Source organism: Thermobia domestica, chromosome 13 (assembly GCF_964235325.1).
Source record: "Thermobia domestica chromosome 13, izTheDome1.hap1.1, whole genome shotgun sequence".
Taxonomy (NCBI): domain Eukaryota; kingdom Metazoa; phylum Arthropoda; class Insecta; order Zygentoma; family Lepismatidae; genus Thermobia; species Thermobia domestica.
In genome coordinates, this window is record NC_137466.1 from 111,070,056 (window position 1) to 111,097,355 (window position 27,300).

Genomic DNA, 27,300 nt, shown 5'->3' on the forward strand with positions numbered 1-27,300 from the left:
TAATACTTGGGGTCGCCAGAAGACCCCAGCTTTGTAAACAACGTTGACGAGTTAGGCTTGGTACAGTAAGGATTAAATGAACATTTAAGAGTCGCAAGAATGATTGTTCGTTCTCAGGAGTAACAAAATATCTGAAAAAATCTTCAAGGGATACTAAAATTGTAAAATATTCAATAAATAAACTCTTTCGCTTTTTTAAATGAACAATTATTTGATCCATATGTTCTCTTGCCTCTACTTGAGAGTGACGTAGTGATCCGAAACAGTCTTGAAATGGACAGGAGTAAAGAGCATATGTTTTAGTAGATCTGCTAGTCAAGCTAATAAACATAGTAAGACAACAGAGACTAGAGAACATAGTAAGATCCAATAGCTCTGATTCTAATTTTCCATGTTATCCCTTGACGCTATGGGCAGGCTAAATAAAATTTAGTAGTGATAAATTGAATATTTTGAACCATTAATGCGAACTCCCTGATATCAAAGGACGAGGATTTATCGACAACCACGATTAGCCATGATTTGCAGTTACAGGAAAAATTTAAGAAATTGTTCAGCCCGGCTTCCAGGCATGGACATCCGCAGGACTTTTTCAAGGGGGTAAAATACCGATTCCAGGGGAGGACAAAAGACCGACACACAAACTCAGTCGCGAATACACAATATTTTGATACGCGAGGGCACATAATACATAAAGTAAAACAACAGTTATTTACGCGCGTATGATTTTTAACTACAGTAAATAATCTATAATACCAGATACTATAGTATTTAATATGAATATATTAAGTGTTACAACATTTAAGTAAGCAAATTAGTATGTATTGACATGCACTTCCAGAAACCTTTTAAAACAAAGGGAGGCAACATCCCCTTCACCCTTCCCCACTGCGGGTAGCCATGCTTCCTAGTGTTCTGTGTCTATATTTATATGCGACTTCAAAGATTCAGGAGAAAGAAAATGCATCTTGGTAATATATCAGAAGTCCATGCCATTTCATTTTCAATCTCCCACTCTTCGGTTTGTTTCTTAACTTGTTAGCTCGAGGTTTTCTATAAACTTTTTAGTCTGTTAGTTGGCAACATTTACCCACTGTCGTCTGCATTGTTTACAAGGGCTGCAAAGCTTCGTGAAAAAGCGAATAGTTCAGTCAGAAAGTTGGTTATACCCTTCGTAAAAACTCTTGGTACAAGTATTTTGTTGAAACTTGGCAGCAACACTGCATTTATTTGCAGCGCGTGGCAGCGGTTTTGACGTGGCAGTTGTAGTTTGCGTGCTAATCAGTTGTGAATATGTATTAGGAGCTACAAGTGGCGTCCAAATTTACAGTTGTTTTTTTTTTTTTTTTTTTTTTTTTTTCAAAAGGGGTAAGTGCACAGAAATTTATCGGCAGGTGCACGAACTATATAGTGAAAATGCAATATCGCATCAAGCTATCGCAGAAAGGTGCAACTTACAGATATTGACGACGCTTACTGCAAGGTAAGATCATCAACAGGGTGTCTACTGACCTGGAAAACCTTGAAAACCTGGAATTAGCCTGGAATTTGCTTTTGGACCTGGAAAACCTGGAAATAGCCTGGAATTGGACGAGGAACCTGGAAGTTTTAAAACTGTTTTTAAAATATTGTTTTTGGGATTGGTATGGAATAAGTATATTTTTGTAAAATGCAAGAAAGTTATGTACTATAGCATAAGTTACAAGCCAATAATAACTTATTCAGTGGAGACGTAGTTGAGAAAGACAGACAGACATGAACAGAGTGCAGGCGGTGAATGTCTTTGGAAAGTATGTTGAGGGTACAAGAAGATACTGAACAGGGTGGAAAAAAATCATGATTTTTTTCAAAAAAATCATTTTTGTTGATTTTTTTGATTTAAATCGATTTTTTTGATTTAAATCAAATCTTTTTCTTCGTATGATACAAGTCGCGAACTGAAGAGAAAACATTAGGAATTAGTATTAAATGTTAATTATGTCATTTAAGTGAAAGTATTGGGTTTTAATCTTGAATTAAATCCCAATCGTTAACCTATTTCAATCCCAAACAATGTTTCTTAAGCATTAAGGAAAAAGTACAGCAATGTATATCAACATGACACTTTTCTTTTCACGAAAGTTACTGATATTTGGCAGGGGCATATTTTTAAACAATTGGAACTAGCTAGCGGCACGAAATACATATAAAGTACATACATTTCGCCTAAAATTAACTAACTCACTCTATGACCTATGCCATGTTCACAAAAGCTCTCCTGACTTCTATCCTTAGTCAACTGAATCCAGTTTCTATTTTGTATTCTTATTTCTGCGAGATCCATCTTAATATTGCCCTCCCATGTGCGACTAGGTCTTCCTAATGGTCGTTTTCCGATTGGACTTCCAGTTAAAACTTTGAAAGCGTTCCTACTTTCTTCCATTCTCGCTACAGTCCTGCCCACCTGAACCTCCAAGATTTGATGACCCTAACAATGTTTGGTGAATGGTATAAATTATGCAGTTTCTCAACATGAAGTTTTCGTCATTTCTCATTTCCGTTCCTTTTGGTTCCGAATATTCGTTTCAGGATTTTATTCTCAAATACTTTCAGTCTGCGTTCTTCCCTCAGCGTAAGCGACCATGTTTCACAACCATACAGCACAACAGGCATAATTATCGTTTTATATATTTTAAAGCTTCAAATTCCTCGACACAATTCGCGATAATAAGAGATTTTGAACTGAATAATAACACGAATTCCCTGCAGGAATTCCAAAATAAACAAGATGCTCAGTTCCAGAAGAAGAAACACTTGTGATTGTTAAAAATATGCTTTATGTGATGTGAAAAACAGTTCAAATGCGAGTTGTCCGTGCATTTAAGACATCTATACATAGCAGGCACGTTTTTATACTTTTCTGTTGGCTATTTTATTTCCTCTTACATTTTTTTCTGAACAGGCGCGGCAAATTTTCTGCGATCACATCGCAGATCGCGGCATGTTCTGCAATGGGGTCAAGCATCCACTTTATCAAAAGTATTATTCGATATTTTAACGCATCCAAAATTTGTCGTATTACGATTCCGAGGAACTTCTATGTATTTAGTACATAAATTTCGCCCAAAATTTAAAAATCTTTTTTGTTTCGGAGAGGGGATCGAACCCTCTAAATACGCCCCTATTATCTGGAAACAAACAAATAGACATGAACACAAAAGAGCTTTCATCTTAAATGTCCATGGTGATTTCCCCGTTGGAACAAATTTTAAAACCCTGTGTTACAAAGAGAAGAAAGCAAGGTTCACCCGTAACCCGTTCAAATGGGATTTTCCCTGATAGTTCCCACATGATACTCGTTTCATGCTGGGCTTACATACATTTGAGTCTCACTGTATTATGATTATTATCTTCCATAATCAGAATAACAGAAGAGAAACGGGATTTTACTTACTTTCACTTTAAATTAATTCATTTCGGAATTTGATTTAAATCAACGATTTTTATTAAAAAAATCAAGTGATTTAAATCTTGATAAAAATCGTGATTTAAATCAGACTGATTTAAATCAATCCACCCTGATACTGAATAAGATTTTATTGGTTTGGCATGGTCGTTGTGAATAACAGTGACTACAAAAAGAACTAAATTAGTCCCCGATGATGAGAATAAGGTAATTGAAAAAGTTAAATTTCATGATCTATTAAGTTTGTGTCTTACACTGAGGGGATACTGGCATACAAGCTAGAAGCTTTCTCTGTAGTTGCTGCTTATGTGCATAGTATGAATCAAGCTTATTTGCTGCTTTGTGAAGACATTGGTTTACATGTTTCTGTATCAAGAGTAGTATACAGGTCTGGAACAACATTCCGCTTATACTCCTGTGCCGAAGCTTTTTAACAGGAGTCCAAGCCCGCGGATGTCGCAGTGAGCACCATTCCCGGTAGCCGAAAGGTGTATCACTGGAAAAAAAGTAAAATTGTCCACATCTTAACGGAATCACTTTTTGTATTTAGGTTAACATTTTACTAGTCTTGCAATTAATCCTGTTACACACTAACAATTAACATTTTATTTTTCAACCATTAAAATGGGGAAAAGTAAAACTAAATTCCAGGACTCGTGAAAAGGCCAGTGGAAATGGGTTATTAGGTCCAACGATCTATTTAAAGCAGGTTGTAAACTCTGCAGAACTGATTTTGACATTTCAAATATGGGAGCTGGATCATTGAAATCTCATGAAAAAGGAAAGAAACATCAAATAGCTGTTAAAGCTCTTAATGCATAATGTTCGATCGTAAAGTTCTCAAGCAATGTTAACAAGGAGCCTTCCTGTACAAAAAATTCTACAGCGTCTTCCAGTTCACTGACTGGCACATCATCTACTCCAGTTGTTCAGGAGAAAAATGAAAGCCCAGCAAAAACTAGTGGTGTAATAAAGAGTTATCTTATCAAAGATCAAGTGACGAAAGCAGAAATAATCTGGACATCACACAAAGTTACAAGTCATGTATCGGCCAGAAGCCAAGCGAGTGCAACGGATTTGTTTCCTTTAATGTTTTCTGAGTGTGAAGTCGCTAAAAATATGCAGTTACACAAAGACAAAATAGGTTATGTCATCACTTTTGGATTGGGTCCATATTTCCAACAGACTTGACTTCGTTAACTACAAAATTGTGAATTTTTTGCAGTATCGTTCGACGAAAGCCTAAACACTATCTCATGGAAAAATCAAGTGGACTTCGTAGTTCCTTTCTGACACAGTGACGAAAATAAAGTTTTAACACGTTATTTAACATCAGTATTCCTCGGACATGCTACTGCCCAGGATTTGTTAAGTGCATTTATAAATACTTTCAAGGACAAGGGTCTCGATTTTTGTAAGTTACTTCAGGTTTCTCTTGATGGCCCCAACGTTAATTTGAAATTTCTGAGTGATTTGAAGGCCTATCTGAGTGAAGAAAATGGTGAAGGTCCACAGCGTTTGGAGACAGGAACATGTTCTTTACATGTTGTTAATGGGGCTTCTAAAACTGTGCATATCAAAGCTGGTTGGAATGTGACAGAGTTTTTGAGAGCGTTGTACTATTTATTCAAGGACTTCCCTTCAAGAAGAGCAGATTTCATGGCAGCATCTGAAACAGCAGTTTTCCCTCTTAAATTTTGTTCTGTTGGGTGGAGAATTCTAAAGTTATCAACCGTGCCATAACTATGATTCCTGCCTTAAAAGTTTATGTTGATGCAGTGAAATCAAAACCTCCTAAAACATCAAACTTCTCTAAAGTAAAAGCCCACATCTCTGATGTACTGTTGCCTGCTAGATTAGGGTTCCTTCAGTCCGTATCTGTAGAACTAGAAGAATTCCTCATTAAGTACCAGACAGACAGTCCATTACTACCGCTTCTATGTGCGTGGTTCCATAACATTTTCAGTTTTTTAAACTTTCGTGTTACAATACATTTTTAAATAAAATATAACTGATTGCCAGTTCCCATCCAAGAAGAATGTGCAGTAACGTTTAACAATATGGACTACTTTGCGTTAAGAATTTGCATTATATATGATAATTTTCTTTTTACTTCTAAACTAATACTAGTTTGACAAAAATGGCGGGAAAATAGCTTACTCACCGCTAAGTCCTACCAGTACTTAGCATAAAATACCACAAGAGTACTTTAAAGGGTGTGCTTGCAGTAAAATACTCTTGTGGTATTTTATCCCATAACTTAGCGGTGAGTAAGCTATTTTCCCGCCATTTTTGTCATTGTTCATCAACACTCACGTGCTACTACTATAATAGTAGTTTATTTGAAGTAATGTTTTAGACGAAAGTTTACTATTATACAGGTGAACCTTAACCGATAAACTTCGGGAGGTGATTCCCGAGCCCGAAAGAAGAAAAAATGCCTCTAACTTTTCTCCACGGTACATAGTTTTGGAGCTACAAGGTGCCGAAAGTGTGGAAAAATGAACTTCCGAGGCCTATATTTCCAAACCTATCCAACGTACAGAGTGCAGCTTAATATCTCTTTAAGGAAGTATTATCTGTTCTGAACATATGATTTCCTTTGTGAGATTTTAAGCAGCACTCTCTACTTTGGATAATTTTGGAAATATAGGCGTCGGAAGTTCATTTTTCCACACTTTCGGCACCTTTTAGCTCGGAAACTATGCGCCCTGGAGAAGAGTTAAAGATTTTTTTTTCTTTCTTGTTTGGGTGCCGAGAATCATTTCCCGAAGTTTGTCGGTTTAATTAAGGTTCACCCCTGTATAGTATTTCTACATTAGGATATTTAAAGCTATTGCACATTTTTCTCAACCGGTCTTCTGGTAGGGGATATTTTAATTAAACATTTTCTTGTGTAAAATGTTTTGAGAACTTACATTTCAGTCAGTTTCATCTTGTCACTTAAAGAAACTATCACTTGCCATGTGCATTTTCTAATTAATACCAGTTTTTGTTAAGAACTATATAAAATTGCATTAACTTATACATGTTACAATAAATGTCACTCTACTGAATAGACCTGGAAAAAAAGAAAAATAAACCTTGAAAACCTTGATAAAACCTGGAATTTGAAAGTGAACATTTAGTAGACACCCTGATCAATTTCGACAAATGCGATATCGTTGCTCGCGTTAATAAACTGAACTTGCACTTTGTGATTTCCATGTTTTCAGTCCCATAAAAGAAGAGCTTTCAAAGTGACGATATCACTCGGATGACAAGTTGAAAACTGTAACCCAATAATGGTTATCGGATGTTAAACGGGAATCCTTCACAGAAGGCATAGAAAAAAAATTTGCCACACCTCCAGAAATGTTCAAATAAATGAGGTGATTGTGTCGAAAAGTAGCTTTTGTGTGGAATCTTGATGTACCAATAAAAGTACTGTAAAAGTTCATTCCTCTTTTGTTTCCTCAAGCAGTGCATCCAACTTTTTGACTGAACCTCGTATTTATACTCGATACGCACATATTAGAAAACTATTTCGATAAGGAATATATTTTACAGTGTGTTACTGTGTGCAGAGAACATATATTTAAAATTTTCTAATGACCAAGTGCTCTTTTATTATTTAATTGTTTATAGTTTCAGCGTATAATTTGCTATTATTAACCAGAACTGAATTCTGATAGCTCTGATAAAGAGGAAAGCCGATGGAGGCTGAAATTACAGGAAATTAAGTTAATAAAGAGCACTTGATATATATATATATATATATATATTATTATTATTTTTTTTTTAATGACACTTTTGTTTTATTATCTAAATCTTAGTTTGGATAAACATATCTTACTTATTTCCAGGGTTGGAAAGTTCCATCTCGAGCAACTACAGACGATTCTCTCTCATTCCGTCCAGCGTGTATCCCACCAAGTGGGGAAGATGATAAGAGGTTGAATCCTATTACGCTTGCCAAAGATAGGCTTCTTTGTCTGGAAGCAGCAATTGAGAGGCGGTACCTCAAAGCACCTTTGGGAACGAGGTAAGGAATATTATAATGTGAGATATTCATGTTGAAATTTGACTTGTACACTGTAAAATATCAGAAAAAGATTATGCTTGTATGCTCTGCTCCAATTTACCTCCAATTTTCTTTATTCCACTATTATTATTCATCTCCTCATCACCATCTCCCTTAGCTTCTGTGGGTCGTTAAACTTCGGTAACTTTTAAGGTAAAATAACTTCATACGTAGCAGTCAAAGCGGATAAAGTATTAGTGTGTCGATGCATATGACTTTATTGGAGTTCAAGAGACAGTAGTAACAAAAGTAATGTTTTTTTCTATGTCACTAGATTAAAAGTAAGTATATTCTGGGTTCAAAAGTTATTTTACTTCTGTATAATACATAAAAATGGAGTGCCACTTCGTATGCAAGTCACAAAGGAGACACAATGTCATGGATAAAAACCTGACTGGTACGAAATTTACTTTAATTATATAGCCGTGGTATTTAAAAAGGGGCGTTAATCTTTAACCGAAAATCCTATAGGGGGAAAAAGTGCAGTTCTGACTTAATTATTTAGGGAATTCTACAATGCAAAGCACTACCTCATCTATTCGGTATGCTTATTTCTTTTACATATTGAGTTCAGTATTTAGAAAACTGGAAAAATGCCTCTATCGTACCTTGTGACGGATTCGTTTCGAAAGTGCATCAGGCCTTATTGGCATCATTTATTGTGTGTGTCATCAGGATATCCAAGATATGGTTTTCTTTTTTCTGCATTATACGTTATTAATGTATTCAGTCGTCAAATATCAGCAGGAATTAAAAGACACTGAATGTTTGAAATATTAGTAAAATTTTCAATCTACAATACGGTACTAATAAATAAAAGTTTATTTTCAAAGCCAAAACTAAACACAAATTTCTTGTATTGAAGACAGTATGGTTCCTCAGATATTTCAGCTACATTGCACTAAATAAACACAGGCCAGGGTTTTCTGATAAAAATAAATAAACCTCGCCTTAATTACATTGACAATTTTTAGAAAAATCAAAACCAAAATACAGTATTTCGAACGTTACTGTTGATAATGATCATATAAGCTTACAGCACATCTTTTATCCTGCTGTAACTTAAGTATAATGCTCATTTTCTGTATCCTTTTACTGTTGATAGTGGCTGCCGTACATGCAGTCGAGATGTGTACATGTATTGGGAACCATATTTTCTTTTAGCTGCTAAATTGCATTTTACTTTTCAATTTTGGTGTCTACCGTATGTATCTTTCAATTGAATTAGTTCATTTTGTCTTATCTTATATGGTTTAATGCTGAGTACATGTAGTTGTAAAAGAAAGACTTTGTTCTTGTGTCTTTGCAGTAGCTCCGACCTAAACTTATCTGGGCTGTCAGGTGACAGTGGTGTGTTGGAAGACGTTCCCAAAGGTTTGATGGTGTGGAGAGAAGCTGTTGCAAAAGCTGAAACCGCCGCTCAACTGGCAATGGCTTTCTATATGTTGGAAGCCTCTATTGCTTGGGATAAAAGTATCATGAAAGCTGTGAGTCCATCTTCAGTTCTTTGTGTGGGTATTGCTCTCAGCTTTTCCGTATGCTTCTATTGACCAGTACACCCAGCAGGCTGAAATCTTTTTTTAATTTTCTCCATTCTCTTTTTTCTTGCGTTGTGTAGAAGTAGTGGATGTATTCATTGTGACATCAATGTGTACGAGAACATCGCATGGTGTTTATGTGTTCGAATTTTTCAAGACTTCAGGTTGTTGGGAACCAAAAACAGAAAAGTAAATTGTAATTTAAAATTTACAATAAAAATCCATTACTAGTAGAAATCTTAGAAACAAAGATGGCACAGAATGCCTGGCAATAATTTTTGTATAGAATTACGTTTTTAAGATCACAGTATCCTATGAGTTTGTACTACTGAATTTTTCACCATAATATTTGCTTGAGGATATTAGTTCTTTTGCTTACGATACTCTTTTAAGTAAATATATCTTAATGTCACAGAGTGCTCAGTAGTACTAATATTAATGTTTGTTCCTTAATCTCTCAGGCATGCTGTAATATTATGATTCCCTTTGCTACAATATAGTTTTAACAAAATTAACATTTTTCAAGCCAGAGAAGCATGGTGCATATATTTGTAATGTTAAACGAAAAAAAATCATAGCAATTGTCTCTGTTTATAAGTAAGATTTTACTTTGAATTTGTCATGTTAAAGTTTTATAAAAGTACTTTAAAACTGTGAAATCGTAATTTCTTTATTTTTTTCTTCTTTCTTAGTTTTCCACTTCTTCTCTTCTTTGCCAGTATAAAAAAGATTAAAATGAACCTTAGCACGTTGAGAAGAGCAGACAGCTTAGTTGTTGCTTACATTGTTTTTATCGTTTCATTAAATTTTCTTTATTATTTCTATTCATATATACGTCTATATTTGTTTTCATTAATAATACTTATTTCTGTTCTGTATGTTTGTTTTTATTTGCGTTGTATTCTATCGATGTTGTTCCCTGCGCACCATAAATTTGCTATTATGTCATTTCTGATACCTCTGCAAATAGTAATCGTCAATCCCTTTTATTTACTTAAAATTAAATATTTTATATTCTGGTCTAGTTATTACTCTTGTCATTATAAGTAATAAAGTAATTAATCATTAAAAGTTTACAATAAAATGTCAGTACATAAATTGAAAATAGTTAATAGATAATTTTAGACACATTTTAAGTTAATGTTCGTTGCTTTATCTCATTGATCATTTCCAGAATATGTAGGCAAACAATTTCACTATTTTTATTTCATGTTTTATGTTGTCTCCTCCGTCATAATTGCAGCTTCGAGTTCCACTCAACACAAGTACTCAGAAGGAAAGAAAAGAAAGTTTTCGGTTTTGTACAGATAATTATTACCAGTTTTCGAAGTAAGGAAATGTTTTAAAAAATATATGAATTGTTAACAAAAATAACTATATGTAAATTACTGAAATAACAAGAGTATTCATAGCACATATCGCGCTATGTGTACGTTATAAACGCGATAAATTATCATTACTGAATACCGTAAAGGAGACAGTTGCTTGGTTTTTATTTTAATATTATATATATATATAGTATGCGTATATAGTACAGTATTTGAGTAGTTGAATGCCATTTAAACTAATGCGTATGTTCTAAGTAGACTATTCACTATAACAATATATTGCACAGTAGTAATAATACACAAGAATGATAAATTCAATGGCTTTATTTCACAGCCTTCTTTTAACATAGAGTCAGTAGTACAGACAGTTTCATCTTTTGAACAGCAGAATTCTTTTGTAGGAAGACCGTTCCGGAGCTGTTAACTGATCAACAGTTCTTTCTCTACTAATATACTGCTGTTTCAGTAGCCAGGTGTGCTGTTAAACTTCAAGGACTTTGAAACAGTTGCAGTGTTAATCCGTAGTTTTCAATGTTCATGCTCAATTTATGAGATATAAGTAGCAAAAACCTCTTTCGTAATACTGTTCTCATTTGCCGAACATTACGTCGAAAGTTAATTCTGATATTCCTGTACTCTTCAAATCGTGGGTTGAATTTTTATTGTTAATGATATATTCTTTACAATTAACTCTCGTGTAACTGGGGAGTATGGAACATTGTGCTTGTTAGGGCTACAACGTCGGTATTATTAGAGCATGATTCTCGATATTCAGAAACTCTTAGGCTTAGGTTTCAAACTTTCAGTAAGTAACTCTAATAAGGGTTTTAACTGACGAATCCCAATATCTCCAAGAAAAGACAGACTCTTCGCTGTTTCTTCCTAGTGTGTGTTGTATGGATGAAAGAGTAACCTCCGTGTATTACCTTAAAATAGATCTGACAGTAAAAAATTAGACACTTTCATTACGTAATATCAGTCATAAATTACACGAGACTGCGTTTATGTTTCTGACTGAGACTTGTACTCTGATTGGCTTATTTGTAATCTAAGCGTAGAGTTCAGTTTTTTTTCTTTCTTTTCGCACTATCAAAAAGATAAACAGTGCTTCAGTGCGTACTCTTAATTTTTTGCTCACAGTTCTAGATATCCAGTCCCGTTCTAGAAAGCCAGAAATTGCAGGGATGACAGCCGAAATACTGACCATACATTAACTGTTTGTTGTCCGTAGCCTTGATATGGTGCTTTCGTTAAATGTAATTTAAAAAATAATCAGTTGTTACAACCGCAAATGTGAATAGAAATTATATGTCATTTTCATATGACCTTCCTTTCAAAAGTTTATGTATTCACGCCCTTGAGAGAGTAGTTCAATAGAGTACTACCAACGAATGAAAGTACAGGGATTTTCAAAGAAAGAGGCGTAATATTTTGGAAGCGTAACTTTTACAATGCAGTCTTCACATTCTTCTTGTCCGAATATGCATATTGCAGAATAGAAATGTGCGAAGATAAACGCATTGTGATTCTTTTTTTTCAATTCACTACATTTGAATTACACATTGTCATTGCTTAAGAAGCTCTGTTTTTCCACTTTGGTTTCCAATTTATTTCCGCAAGATGTACTTTTCCATAAAAAGGGCCGTTTCATTTATTACGTAGAAGAGACACTTTATAGTAGAATAGGATTAAATATTTTATGTCAGTATTGGAATAAAATATCTTGGAAAGTGGCGGTTCGTGAGGAAGGTCACATTGGTAAAAGTTACAGTTTTATCGCTACGAACTTACGAAGAAATCTTTCCTAATATCCTACTGTTATGTTTAAACACGGACGTTAGATAAATTTATCCCCTAAACTTATAACGATAAAATTGTAATATTTATTGATGTAACTCACCCCATGAGCTGCAATTAGGTCGGATCTAGATTACGGTACTAACTCCTTTTAGTAGTATAGCGGCTGTAGGGGTAATAGTGAACTGTGTAACTGGAAATAATATTGTCTACAAGAAAAACATCCCTTCTTGCTAAAGGAAGTCCGTATTTAGTTTTTTCAGCGAGAGAGAATGAAAAAAAATGAGTTCTACATAGTTGAAGTTTCTATTATAAACTTGATCTAGTGTTCGGTTTGTGGTTCGATCCCAGTTTGTGTCAGATGAGCTTTCTGGTGGACAGACATCGTGTGGATGGATTTCTCAAGGTTTTCTTACTTCCTTAATTCCACTGTTTCGTTCATTCTCATCATCGGGGTCCCTTTTTGGGTACAGGTCATAATCGTGGGACGTAAACTGAAAGATTTCATTTTCATTTTTGATCTAATATTCAGATAATGATGTTACCGACAAAAGCGGTAAAAGACAGTTGTACCAAAGCGGTGATGGCCAATTTATCATATCCTTCGGGTCAGAACAAAATAAGAACAATACTTTGGAGTCATTTTTCTTTTCTTCTTGGGGCAACAGTTCATCGAATGTGCGTAAGTCATAGATTTTCTCAATCTTTGTTGTATTTTGAGTATCCTCCTATATTTTTTATATTATTATTATTTATTATTATTATTAATTCATGTGTCTAATAGCTCTATAAAATCTAATTTTGTAAAGAATAGCTCTGGTACCAACGTTTTTACCTTAAAGAATAGGCTTGGTAACCAAAAGAAAATATTTTTACATTTAAAACACGATGGCCAATTACAGTCCTTCCGTTCGCGTCGAGTTGAATTTTTTTTCTACGAGCCGGATGAAGCATACTTGCTGGCCGCCATTTAGCCATCACTAAAGAAACAAAATGAGCATTGATAACTAAAGGATTAACTTACTAAAAATAGGCAGCTGTTTAATTACCTCATCTTGGAAAACAAAATTTTGAACTTTTAGCAGTGATTGAACATTTATTACATTTAAACACCATGCTGTCATTACCACAATTTCCAGTAAACTGCCAAGTAGAATGTATCTCTATATTAGAACGACTAGTAAGAAAATTTGCTAACCTTAATTATGGAACAATTAACAAGAACATTAAAAAATAATAATAATAATAATTCTATCATGGCATTCCTAGGGTAGTTATCAAATAAAGATCTTGACTTCCCCATCCTGTTCTAAGAGTAAACTTCTAACCAAATGACTTCCGCTGTTAGATATTGGTGGATCTTGGATGCAAGTACAGAGAAAGAAGCTAGTGTTTTTAAAATTACTTGAATAACGAATATTACGATATGGGCTTATTTTAATTAAAATATCAAACATATTTACATCAAAATTAGATTTATCATTACTAAATTATCAATATATAAAATATATACAATCGTGGACTTATAGATACATATTAAAAATTTTAAAATTTAAAAAGGAAGGTTCTAGTTTATGTGACAAATTCATTCTGTAGTCGTTCAATTGATTATAAATAGATTTTTTCTGATTTCATTCATGTTAGAAACATGCAATCTCGATCTTCTTTTAAGTCAGAATAAAACTTTCTCGTCTTGACCTGTTAAGAAAATGTTTGAACTTGGGGATTTATTTATTTGGTTGTTTTTTAAATTGTGCCGCTGTATATTGTAGATTGGTCCAAGTATTTTCCAGTAGTAATACAAATTAAATTCAATTATGCCAAAAGTTAGGTTGTACAGGATATTTCTCTGTAACCAAATACTATAGCATATTCCTTTAGTATTTACGAGAGAAGGGAAGGGGATGATCTAAATAACAGTTCGTGTGTGCAGTAATGTATTAATAAATTTCAATTTTGAAATTATTCTTTAAAAATATACAGAGAAAAAAATAGTAAACATTATTTTAAGTCCTAAAATTATTTTCATTGGTCCTAAACATTGATTTCAATTTGATTTGAACGATATGAGCTCTTACCGGAAATTGAATCATACCACCCACTCCAACAGTGATAACGTTAACCATCTCGCCACAAGGGAGTCCTATCTCCTTTATCTGGGTTGATATCAAAATTAGTTGGTGTTAATAGGGAAAACTCCGATCGATATATACATAATAATTGTTCCATAATGTTATTTTATATATTTAAAAAATTAGAGTAAAACAACAATGCTATTTTTTAAAAAATACATTCTTTTGGCAGTGGAAATGTGTGTGGATCTCATATCATATAAATAATTTGCTAATTTTAATTTGATTTGTACTGTAGAACTGCCAATTCTGCCATAGCGGAGACAACGAGGATAAATTATTATTATGTGATGGTTGTGATAAAGGATATCATACATATTGTTTCAAACCAAAGATGGAACATATACCAGACGGTGATTGGTAAGTACTGATATTTGTTTCGTTTTGAAGTCGTCTACTTGCATAGCGTTACGCTCTTTTCTTTTTTGCACTGGTAAAAGATGGCATTTGTGTCAATTTCCAGAATATGCAATCATGTACATTCTCTATTTTTTTGAAATAAGTAAACTTGTAGTTGAAAAGCAGACATCATGATCGCTTGATCGCTGGATATTGAGGATGAAAATTCTGTGTCAAGCTTACAAGACGGATGCTCTACGACAGAAATACAGTAATGCAATCAAATATTTCTGTGTTGCTTATTTTTTTTGCACTTATACTGTGTTTGGATAGAGGACAAACATCCGATCATTGTATTGAATCAAACCTCATTTTCATGCTCAAAGCATGAATGAAGGTTTTAAAATAAGGGTAGTTCACAGTTACATAATTGGAAAAATCATCAGTATGTTCCATTTACTGATGCTTCATATGTATTTTTCCTTCGATTATAAAGTAAGAAAAATTCTTCCGAAATTTGTGAATTTGTGTTGGTATATTTACTAGATAAATAGGTACGAGTCTGTGCTACACAACAGCTGTACTTTTTGTATTCATCAAATATTTCTCAGAGTGATTTCTTTGAACGATGCTTTAAAATCGTTTAGTGGAGTTTTAGAAAACATTTCAAAAGGAAGTTATTTCAAAGATGCTCATCATCGGCATAAGAACTTTATCATCACGAGCAGGACACTGGCCGCAAATGATAAGTTTCCATATACTGCATGATATTAGCAGCATCTAATTAAAAAAAAATACCACTAATTTTTAAATGTCTTTGTGGAATTCTATGTCATAAACTTTTTTTTTAAGTATACATATGCCCCAGAGTTAGGGCCGGATTTAGGCATGGGCCACATGGGCGCAGGACCAGGGCAGCAAATTAAAAAAAAAATATATTAGAAAACGATAAAACTCTAAAATACATATTTCACCAACGACTCAATAAAATAAGCGAAAGCCATTTTTTTTAAAATTTTTTATGGTCGTGACTACAATAATATTGTAGCAGATTAGTCGTAGCAAATATTGTCGTAAGTCAGTTGTTATTATGGTAGATCTGCTAAAAAGGGCGACAATAGGCAACTCGACACTCGTGCTTTCGCAAATTGGCGTGTATTTATTTATTCAACAAATATCAGATACAGCCATTTTACACTGGATATATAACAACAAGGGAAAGAAATAGGAAAAATGACAGAATGTCGACGGTGAAGATCAACCCACAACCTTCCAAATGCGAACTCAACGCTCTACCAACAGAGCTATTTCGCTCGGTTTGAAGCAGTATGGCCTACATTAGCACCGTTTTTGCTTCGGAAAGAAAAGTCAGTTACATTTATTTAAAACACAGCTCTTAAAAAGGAATCATTTTTCAGGCCTGACGGTAAGAACATTTCTATCAAACCACTGAGCATAACAAGATGGCCCGCCGGGGAAGATGCATGCAAAAGCTTCAACAGAGATTTTGGGGCAATTACAGAAACTCTCAAGTGTAGGATTCTCAGTCAAGATGAAAATGAAAAACAAAGACCAAAGCTAAAGGGTTTTCAAGAAAACTTGTTTCTCCTGAAACTTCGTTTATGGCAGCTTTATTTGGAGACATTCTCAGTAGATTTAATTCTGTATGTGAAAAGGTACAATCTCATAATATGACCGTAGCTACAGTCGTGAGTCTGTACACATCTCTCATTACATTTGTGGATGAACTGAAAGGTATGTTTAAGTTCTATAAGATGGATGGTGAGAAAAAACTAAAGACAGTCCAGACTGTTCTTGAAACTGATGGTGAATGCATAGGAAAGAGGCCTAAAAGATTAAGAAAAAGGAAGAAATTCTTTGATAAATTAGAATCATCTGAATCAGAAGAAGAAAAGGGTATAGAAAACCCAGATCACCGTCTTCAAGAAACTTTTGTTACGGTCACTGAAAAGGTTTTTCCGAATTGAATAAGAGAATAGCGGTCTACAATGAATTTCTCAGCAGATTTTCCTTCTTAAATCTATGCAACTTGAGTGCCGAAGAAATCACCACAGCAGCGACTTCTCTACAGAAAGTATATGCAGCTGACATCAAGGAATCTTCGTTTGTTGCTGAGTCCTTCATTTAAAAGGACTTTTAGCTCAAGAGAAGTTGGGAAGTGCTGAAGAAATGTCACTATCGCAACTTAACCGATTTCTCATATCGAAAAGTCTTCAGGACTTACATCCTAACATAAGTATTTGCCTTAAAGTGTTTTTATGTACACCAGCAACTAACTGTGCAGCGGAAAGATCATTTTCCACACTGTCAAGAATCAAAACCTATCTGAGATCTACTCTTTTCCAGAAGAGACTGGTTCATCTAGCTGTTTTAGCCATCGAAAATGACTTTACTGTTAAACTTGATTTTGATGACGTTATTAATGATTTTGCCAATGTCAAAGTAAGACATAAATAGTTTTGATACACAAAAGTTTCAGCAACATTATTTTGCAAATTTTTAGGTACAATACTATACTCTTTATATCACATAAGATTGTTTTATATTTTTCCGTCTTTTACACCATGTAATGTTGAATAGGTTAGGCAGAAGCCAGGCAAGTTTTAAAGAATCTACTCCAAATGCTGGCCAGATGTAGGAATTAAAATATATTACATAAAATGAGTAATAAGAAATAAGAACGGTAATAACTAGTAATAGCGATAATTATAATTTAGTAGCAAATGTAAAAGTAATATTTTAGGAAGTAGATCCAGGAGAATGGAATTTTTGGAAAGCGATGCGATTGGTGTGGTTAGGGGCTGCAATTTCGCTAGGGCTCATGGGCGCAAAACATGGAAATCCGACTCTGCCCATAGTGAATTTTGGGCGTGGCGTATTAGGTACAATCTTGTTCAAGAAAATTGGTCATTTATTGTGTTCTTATTCGTAGGTAGAATTGAAGTAAACAAATGTGAATCATCTTTGATGAATAGAATACTTTATTTAAAGTCAGAATTTTAAACTTCCCACTCACAGTTGCAAGAATAGGTCATTTTAAAGAAGGGGTGAGTGATCAGGTTATCTTGAACAGGATTGTACATATCGTTATGTGTTGTTTCAAAGTAGTCGATCCAGTGCATGGTTGACAATATTAAACGTAATTTTTTACTTGAATTTTTAAATGAGTTATCATAGAAAAAAATAAATTGTGAAAACACAAATATAATAACCGTTTTGACAAATTCAAACGGACTATATTCCGATTAACTTTTGTATAAGGATCTCTTATATTTGATGTTTTATGTTGATTAAATGAATAATGAGAAACTAGCTACAGTAGATAATATGATTTTATTTTTTTAGGAACTGTTGAACTTAAGCGAATTTTTGTAATTAATTAATTTAAAAAATGTAAATATTACTCTGTGTATATTAATATCATGTAGTAGATAGTGGTTTACCAAATTCAATTGAAGTGCTGGATTTCGTAGATTGCAACGTACAGAAATAAACTTGCTTATTTTTAATCTCAATGCTGCAAACATATTTTTAAACAGAATACATTTTGTTTACTAACAGTGTTATCTCTTGTTTTAGGTATTGTTACGAATGTTTGAACAAGGCCACAGGAGAGAGAAATTGCATTGTTTGTGGTAAAAAGGTCGGCAAAAATCTTGTATTGTGTGATCAGTGTCCACGCGCGTATCACACAGACTGTTTACAACCACCTATCAACAAGGTAACGTGGAGAAAACTTCTGTACTTAAATACATAAACGTTATTAGAATTTTGTAGTTTTAGGTGAAGAATTATCGGGAGAATTCCATTGTAAAGTCTCCCGATGATTTAGTCCAATTTCTTTAGGTTATTTATTTATTTATTTTAGGTATTTTTCAGATATTTTGCAAACTTTATTATCAGAGATGAAAAGACAAAAAGTAGGTTAGAAGTGGTGCGTAAAGATTGTATAAAGAGTCAAACTTTCCCTTCCTGTCATATTAAGTGTACAAGATTTTTCTTTAATTTACATTTCAAGACATTCCATAATTATCATCTTCTAATTGGTTCTAAATATGATTCTTAGTTTTTTTAACATACTTCCTTGTCAAATAAATGCCATTCCTCTTCCTCGATCCAGGATCGTATAAATATTTGAGGCAGAATAAGCATCATACACAGTCTTCGAAGATAATGAAAGTATCATCATCTCTGGGAGAAAGACGAGTATTTGAAACCTGAATAAATAAAGACTGTATTCTAGTTATAGATCCATTAACTAATACTTCTGCCCTCGAGAAATTCAAGAAACCTTCTTCTGAATAGAATATTCTCTTTAAAATACCAGAAAAGTGTGTTTAAACAAATTAATGCCACAACACGAATTTGGAGGGTTATTTTTCTTTCTTTCTTCAAATAGTGTACTTACCTTGTTTAGTCGTGCTGTTTCATTTATTTGTTAAAATATTATTCACCTTCTTTTACGATGTAATCATGTGTTTCTTTAAGGAAGGAATATGCTGCTAGTAGAATTACCTTTTTTATATTATTATTATATTGTAATACTACTTGTTGGCTCGAAACCTTATAAGTTATATATATAATAACATAGAAGAAGTATTATTATAAAGTACGTTAATATAACATAGGTATTGGCAGTGTTTCTAAAGTGAATATAAGAAGTGGAACTAGTGGTTTTTAACAAGAAGTATTAATATCATCGGCTCAAGGAAACATTAGCATTTTTTTTCTGCACAATGGAAGATACTGATATATAAAAAAAATGTGTAGTTCTACTAGCAACATAATTTCTTCCTAAGAGCATACGCGTGGTAAAGATCACAAGAGATCATCGAAACGTAGCGTTGGTACACCGTTTTAACATTTGGATGGTTCAATGAGTACAAAGTTTTTACTTTTATTATCTTTAATTGCAATTTTATATAACCTTGTGCTTTAAAAAAATGAAATGAAATCTTTGAGTTTTACGTCCCACGATTATGCCGGTGAGGCTAAAGGAGACTGTGATGATGAGTAATGAATGAAATGGTGGAATGAAGAAAGTGGGAGAAAACGGGAGAACCCCGAGGAAAACCACGCACACGGTGTTTGTCCACCCCAAAGTTCACTTGGCAACCTTGTGCTTTAATTTAAAGCAAAAACATTGCGTATAAATTTGTCACGTCATCCGATTACTACCAAAATAAATGCGCTTGTGAACGCGTATATTATTGTGTAATATATACCAGTTAAACAGTAAAGAAATTAAAAGAGATTTCCAGTTTTATGTCTCACGATTGTACCTTTCAGGCTAAAGGAGATAGTTAGACAGTAAAGGACAGCTATAATATCGATATTAACATAAATGCCATAATATTTGCTTAAAATGTTTTAAAAAATGCATTATAAGCTTTTCTATATTAGAATATTTACCTGTTGAAGTATTGTATTAATTACAGTGCACTACAATATGTATGAGGAGCATACTGAAAGTCGTGAGCAACATTTTCTCACAACCGTAATCTTTATTTGTAAGTGAAACCAAATATATAATCTCAATTTACAGACCTTTCTTTCACTTTTCCACGTAGTCTCCCTTTTTTGCACACATTTTTCCCATCGTTTTGCAAGTTTGAAAATACCCTTGCGATAGAATTCCGTTTCAGCTGCCCGTAGACACTGACGCACTGCTTGCCGAATATCCTCCAGTGTCTCGTAGCGATGGCCTCGCATCTGTTCCTTCACAAAACCAAAAAGATGGTAGTCGGAGGGTGCCATGTCGGGGTTATAAGATGTGGAAGTGCTTCCCACCCAAATCTCTTGATCTGCTCCATAGTGGCACGTGCAGTATGCAAACGTGCATTATCCTGTTGTAAGATGATCTTTCCAGGACGTTTATCACGCTGGGCACGACGGAACTTGAAAACTGTCTGGATGTAGCGGGCAGAATTTATGGTTTGTCCAGGCTCAAGAAAGTCAACCAGTATGCAACCCTGTGTATCCCAGAAGACGCTTCCCATAACTTTCCCTACCGATTGCACTGTCTTCGCTTTCTTCTTCGGTGACGAATTCGAGTGGTGCCATTCCATACTCTGTAGTTTTGTTTCAGGTTCATAATGATGGAACCAGCTTTCATCTCCAGTCACAATACTCGTCAAGAAGTCATCACCTTCATGTCGAAATCGCTGAAGAAGGATTTGGGCAATGGTTAGTCTCTGACGTTTGTGGTCCTCGGTTAATAAACGTGGGATCCAACGAGCACAAATTTTCCGATAACCTAAGCTGTGAATCATTTCTTGCACCGCACTATGTCCAACACAAGTTTTGCAGCGATTTCATTTACAATGATACGCCTATCTCCCCTAATCAGATCATCAAACCTTACCTTGTTGCATTCCGTGGAGGCAGTTCGAGTGCGCCTGCTTCGAGGCTTATATTCGATACTCTTGTTTCCATCCTTAAAATGTTTCACCCACCTCCCAACACTGCTAGCACCCATGCACACACGTCCATAGGCACGCTGCAATTTGCGGTGAATTTCAGAAGCAGGTTGGTCCTTTTTAACAATGGATTCAATCACAGCACGCTATCGAAACGAAACATCGTTGCTCGCCATTTTGGAAATCCTGCCTGTGGTCACGTGCTAGCAATAAACAGCGTCAACGTCTGGAAGGAAAGAAAGAAAGAAAGAAAGAAATGTCTGTAGATTGAGATGATATACTTGGTTTCACTTACAACTAAAGGTTACAGTTGTAAAAACATATTGCTCACGACTTTCAGTATTCTCCTCGTATATCGTTTCATTTTTGCCTTGATGGAAGCCTGATTATGTTTCCAGCGATTTAAAAGGAAACGAAATATTGAAGTGGATTATAATTAATAAGGTAAAGTATTTTATTATTTTTACTTCTGTGTATTTGTATCAGTACTGTATCGTATCCCCTTGTTCGATTGTAGGTTCCTCGAGGAAAGTGGATCTGTCCAGGTTGTCAGGCAAAACAGCCGAAGAAAAGAGGTCGTCGACCCAAAATGAGCGAATCGGAAGGCGGTTCAACAGCTCAGGAAGAAGTGACTCCCTCCCCACCTCCCAAAAAGGAGAGGAAAAAAATAGCTAAAGATCTGACGCCGTGTAAAACTATTCTAGAGGATTTAGAAGCTCATGATGAAGCGTGGCCATTTTTGCTTCCAGTCAACACAAAGCAGTTCCCAACGTATCGAAAGATTATCAAAAATCCTATGGATCTCAGTACTATTAAGAAGAAACTGCAGGATGGAGTGTAAGTTCTTTCTTTTCTAGTTATAACATTTAATATTATTTTATTTCTGTTTTTGAAAAGGTTGCTGTAAAGCAAGATTTTTCAGAGTTTTTATTTTGTTGTTATCTCTAGCATATGAACAACAAATACTAATTGACCCCTATGTTTTTCAGCACAACAGCCACAGTGGCTGACAGTGTCACAATCGACAACCAAACTTCTCTCTTCCTTTTTCTCGTTTATTTTTCTTATAATTGTCTTTGTTTATCGTCAATGAGCTATCCAAGGATAAATCTAATTTTTAGTGTTTGTCTAAAATTTTTAGTGTATTGCTTCTAGCCTTCTAAACAATCATGTATTACGATATGCAGACGATCAACGAAATATATGACTAGGTCCTCGAAATTAAAATTTTGGTCACCACTAGAATTTTTCTTCTTCTGTAGACATCGTCAGTAATGAGAAATGAAATTAGGTGGTGAGTGATAGGAGGATGAATAACGTAGAAATTGGTAAATAAGGAAGGGAAGATTAAAGAAATCGATTAAGTCGAACTGCTTTGTATAGTGTATAGATGTTTTATTTTTAAGATGTTAGGTAAGAAGAAACCATGGCCATTTTGGGCCCTTGTGTGGCATGAATGAAACCTAAAACATTTGATATAAAGTTAACAGGTTTTCTTTCTTGTCAATGAATCAGGAATCACTTTTGAAATTTGCCTTTAATAAAGCCTCTCTAATAAATTTGGGGACTGTCTGGTAACATTAATTTGACGTACAAATTTGGTAGCAAAAGTATCAATGACATCGTGGTTATAGCTAACGTCAGTCACAAATTACAGATTAAAGATCAAGTCACAACGATTTTCTGATTTTTTGCAACTCCTTTAACGCTGTTTTCATTGCATTTTCTTTCTGTGGCTAACAGGAATGCAAAACTGTTCATAAAATCCACATTTGTCAAAACTCTCTGCTTACCAGGAATCCAATACCGCTTTAAATAAGGTGTAGACTGAGGGTTTTCTTGATGTTCCATATTTCCTCACGTAACACGTGTTGTCAGGCTGCGTTCCTTGATTCCACATGTAGAACTATAGCTTGGTAATTGAAGTGCAATCACTTGCGCTGTATGACGATGTTCTGTTGTTGAAGCCTTAAGTGATAGCTTCATGAAAGTAACGAAATCTGTTCTTTAAGACTTTCGAAGTAAACCAGGAGTTCAGCTGCAGAATAATCTCTGTATAGCTGTTACTTTACTCAGTAGTTTGTTTGCCCCAAATAAGTCTTTATTGTTAAGAAGGTTGGTGTACAAGTAAAAGAAATCGGTGTTAGATTGGATATAATACTATATAACAAAAACCAGAAATACTTTTTCGAATCTCATCCTAACATCGCTACGCAAGACTAGGTATACTTAAAATAATAATAATAATAATAATAATAAATGGATACTTAGATTTTTGACCTTTAATTTCTGATTAGGTAGGATTTTGACGTCATTGATACTTTCTTCACCTGCAGTTTGCATTATATAAAATGTCCAGACATAATTAGACAACGTACTCTGAATTATAACAGAGAGCCAAAGATTTGACTCTCTCCCTTTTGAATTCAGTGAATTTGGTTGTTCTTTCATTTTACGCACACAATTTTTCAAACAGAAGTAATAATGAGGAAAAAGAATCTAGTAAAATAATCTATACTTTCGAAAAAGGTCTAGTTGTTGAGTAGTTTGGCTTCTAAATCTATAAAAAACGTAACGTTTTCAGGATACAATGTAATTCGCCCTATGAAGGATGTATTGCAACTATAAACGTTCATTAGTTGCATTTTCAGTACTTGCTGCTTTCATATTAAAAAATACAGCAATTTAAATTAATTTTATAGAAGCAGTTTTACAGTATATATTAGTTTAGAGATAGTTTAATACGCCTGGCATAAACCGTTGAGAATCAAAATTAATGATAGAGGAAGTGTGTCGTGTTTTAGAGTGTAGAATTTTGTGCCAAAAGTCAGTGATAGTATAGGGCCCTGCAGTACAAATGCTTCAGAAAAAAATATATAAATAATAAATTCACAATATCATGTGTAATCTGTTGATCGGTATAGCCAATGACGGCGATGGGGTTCCGTAGGGCGAATGCTTCAGAGATTAATCAATGTGCTACATCAGTGACGACCAATTTGTAATCCATTGCGGACCAGGAGAAAATAAAAACTAAACTTTGCGGCCATTTTCCTTGTCCCCATCTCGGAGATTACCGTTCGCTAAATGTGCGAAAGTAATACATTTTCTGAGTCTTCGTCTTACTCTATGTATCCTACTTCTTGTTTCATATGTAGGACCCCCAAACGTTCTAGTTTAGGCGGTACAGTCCTGAATTTACCTAATCTGTTCTCTGTCCTGAAAGAATTCGAGACTTCAAATGTCCCAGTTTCCCTCCAAAATGATAAGTTAATATTCTTCGTGCGATATATAATGATAATAGAATGAAATTTTAGTTGTACTGGCCCACTAACAATAATAATAAAACCTTGCTATGTACATAACTACGAGTATGATGCAAATTTTCATAGAATGTCCCGTTTTTTAGTGTAGAAATATGGGAGCCCTCTTCATATGTCTAGGTCAGTTAGGACCTGAGCTGCGAACATTTGAATGTAACTTAATGAAATCTGCAATTTTCTAAAAACTTAGCGCGGTACCAACGATATGGGTTTGGTAATTAAAAATTCAAGAAAGTATTTTCACAATTAAAAAATCAAGTCTCGATTCAGTTATATTATGATGGCTAGCTAAACTCTTTCTGTTACACTCGGAGTTTGAAAAGCAAATCTCTCACATATTTTTCGTTTTGATTTGTGGGCCGCTGTTTGGTCGTGACTGTAGTATATAAATGACGAATTTCACACAATAGAAGATAAAATTGGAAACTCTATCCGATTTTTCGTTGGAGGAGGTGGGGGGGACGACGAAGCTTGTGTTGCTGCTACTGGGTAATGTGTTAGATTTTAGCGAATATTTCTGTGTAAAAAACAAAAACCTTATTATTTGTTTTTTCTTTTTCAGATATAAATCAAGAGAAGACTTTTGTGCCGATGTCCGACTTATCTTTAATAACTGCGAGACTTTCAATGAAGATGATTCTCCCGTAGGAAAGGCAGGACACAGCATGAGGTCCTTCTTCGAAACTCGATGGACTGAACTGAATAGCCATTAAAAAGAGTTTCATTATTCCTCCCCTCAACTCAGATTTCCTCAAAAGATTTTTTTTTTTAATCTCTCGCCGCACAACTTGCCAACTCAAGGATTATACGAATAAAATTGTGTGAAATTATTATTATTATTATTGTATATGTAAAATAAAACAAAACTTGTGATGAACTATTCAGAAACTAATGAGTTCAGTAAAGAATCGAAAGAATATAAGTTTAGTGAAGTCTGAAAGTGAATGAGTGTGTTTAAACTCAATGAATGTGTGCCAGTGTTTAGTGTCATTTTACTCCCTCCCTTGCTCGGTTCCCGTCAGAACTTGTAAATTATTAAATTTTGCCAGTGTTTAATGCTCTCTAGCATAAGTTCTTTTGTGTCTGTTGGATTATTCTTCATTCCAAAAACGAAAAAGAAAAAAAAAAGTTTATACAAAAGGAAAAATTTTCGAAGAGACCGAAGATTATTTTCAGAAGTGAAGACTATATTATAGAATGAAGACTATATATATTTAAAAAAAAAAGAAATAGAAGGTATAATGATATATGTGACGTGTTTTCAGAGAATTTGTTTTGTTGCGTATATTTCCTTCTTGTTACCCGGCCCTTCAATGGCGTCACCTTCTTATCCTCTGCGACGTTTGTATGTATGATGTTTAAAATAAAATAAAATGTCGAGGAAAAGATAGTGGTTTAGAAAAGCGAATATTTATTCCGTTTCATAATCGTAAATAATATGGGGAAAAAATATTGAAATTTAGTTCAAATTCGTTGTGAAGCACAAGTAAAGGTTAAGTAGTGCTTAAAAAAAATTAATAAACATGATATTTAACACTACTTAGTGTTCCGTATCCTTTACTGTTTGCTGTTTTGGTTTTCAACAATAATTATACATAATTTGTTTGGCTGTATCAATACAAAACAAGTACACATTCTGTGAGTACTTAAAATGTTGTGAATTGAATAAACAATTAATACACAGAGAGAGAGGCTCTCTTAATGAGAGGCTCTCTTAATCGGCTTAATGATTCTTTTTGAAAAGATAAATATGTTGTTTAAGAACCTAAAAATAAAATGAACTACATAACGATGTACAGGTATGCATTGACCAGATAATAGGAAAGATTTAAAAAATATAGAACTTGTGTGAAAGTTGTCTCTGCAACCTGGATTTTTGTGCCTGAAGTATTTTGAGTGTTGTGTGATTTCGTGGAAGGTTCATATTGGTGGACTTTATTAAGCGATAAGAAAAGATAACAAATAAATTTAAAAAAAATACTCCATTGGGAACAAAAAAAGTTTTAACATGCGAAGTTATGAATGTCTTTTTTTATATTAAGAACTATTTGAAATTTGATGTATATATTTATTTTTTCTTTTAAGTAAATACGAACTGTAATGAGTAGTAAAAAAAAAAGAACGACTTTTTGTTGTACTTTATAGCTAAGTATATGTATAATGTAATATATTTAATATATGAATTACTTAAGGCCTTCATGAAATGTTGCGTTTACTTTCCTTTCTGATGTTTCATGATATGAGCTTACGTATGTTTCTGTATTTCTGAGTTTTTTAAAATTTATTTATACACAAAGCAAAAAAAAAAAAAGTTTCTAAATTACTTTAACATGATGTGTGTTTACTGTGATTTTACTGTAGGAATAATCTTATTTTAGAGAAATCAGTTAAAATACTTAAACGTAATACTCAACTTGACAGTCAAAATAAAATAGAACATGATTAAAGTAAATGAAATCAACATACCTTTACGTATTTTGGTATTTTCATTTAAAAGCTGTTGATTTCGGTATCTATGCAAACCTCTGGTGTCTTTAATGAGACAAACTTTACCTTGGAGTAGCAAGTACCAAAATGCGCTAAGGTACGTTAACTTTATTTACTTTTTTATTATACATAATTGCATATAAAACAAAAATGAACATTTTTTAGCTTATTCAAACAAAACCTATTTCTTGATGCTAGCAGAAGTACTCGTTCTTCGTACAGGAAGAATAAGGTTAATGAAATAAATTCAAAGATCTGAAAGGTATATAACCCGAAACACTAGAAGAAATGTTACATTGCCTACCTTACATCCATTATGTTCACTAGATGATATAATTTTCGCATAATTTTTATCCCCCCAAATCTCCCAATTTTGAGTCAAAAATCGAAAAAACTGCTTCGAAAAAA

At 34.0% G+C, this 27,300-nt stretch overlaps 1 protein-coding gene across 17 annotated transcripts in view; it reads left to right on the top strand.

The window, feature by feature from the left end:
• Window positions 1-26,609, top strand: part of LOC145668426 (bromodomain adjacent to zinc finger domain protein 2B-like) — a 403,232-nt gene extending 376,623 nt beyond the window's left edge. For 15 of the 17 annotated variants that reach the window (XM_081736246.1, XM_081736248.1, XM_081736252.1 and 12 more), the window contains 6 exons: window positions 7,291-7,469; window positions 8,818-9,019; window positions 14,542-14,663; window positions 18,243-18,384; window positions 21,600-21,919; window positions 24,968-26,609. In XM_081736246.1, the coding sequence (XP_081592372.1) occupies window positions 7,291-7,469; window positions 8,818-9,019; window positions 14,542-14,663; window positions 18,243-18,384; window positions 21,600-21,919; window positions 24,968-25,118 (1,116 nt within the window). In that variant the 3' untranslated portion in view covers window positions 25,119-26,609. The remainder of the gene's footprint in view (window positions 1-7,290; window positions 7,470-8,817; window positions 9,020-14,541; window positions 14,664-18,242; window positions 18,385-21,599; window positions 21,920-24,967) is intronic. The other 2 variants (XM_081736251.1, XM_081736262.1) reach the window with 1 other exon arrangement.
• The last annotated feature ends 691 nt before the right edge of the window (window positions 26,610-27,300 follow it).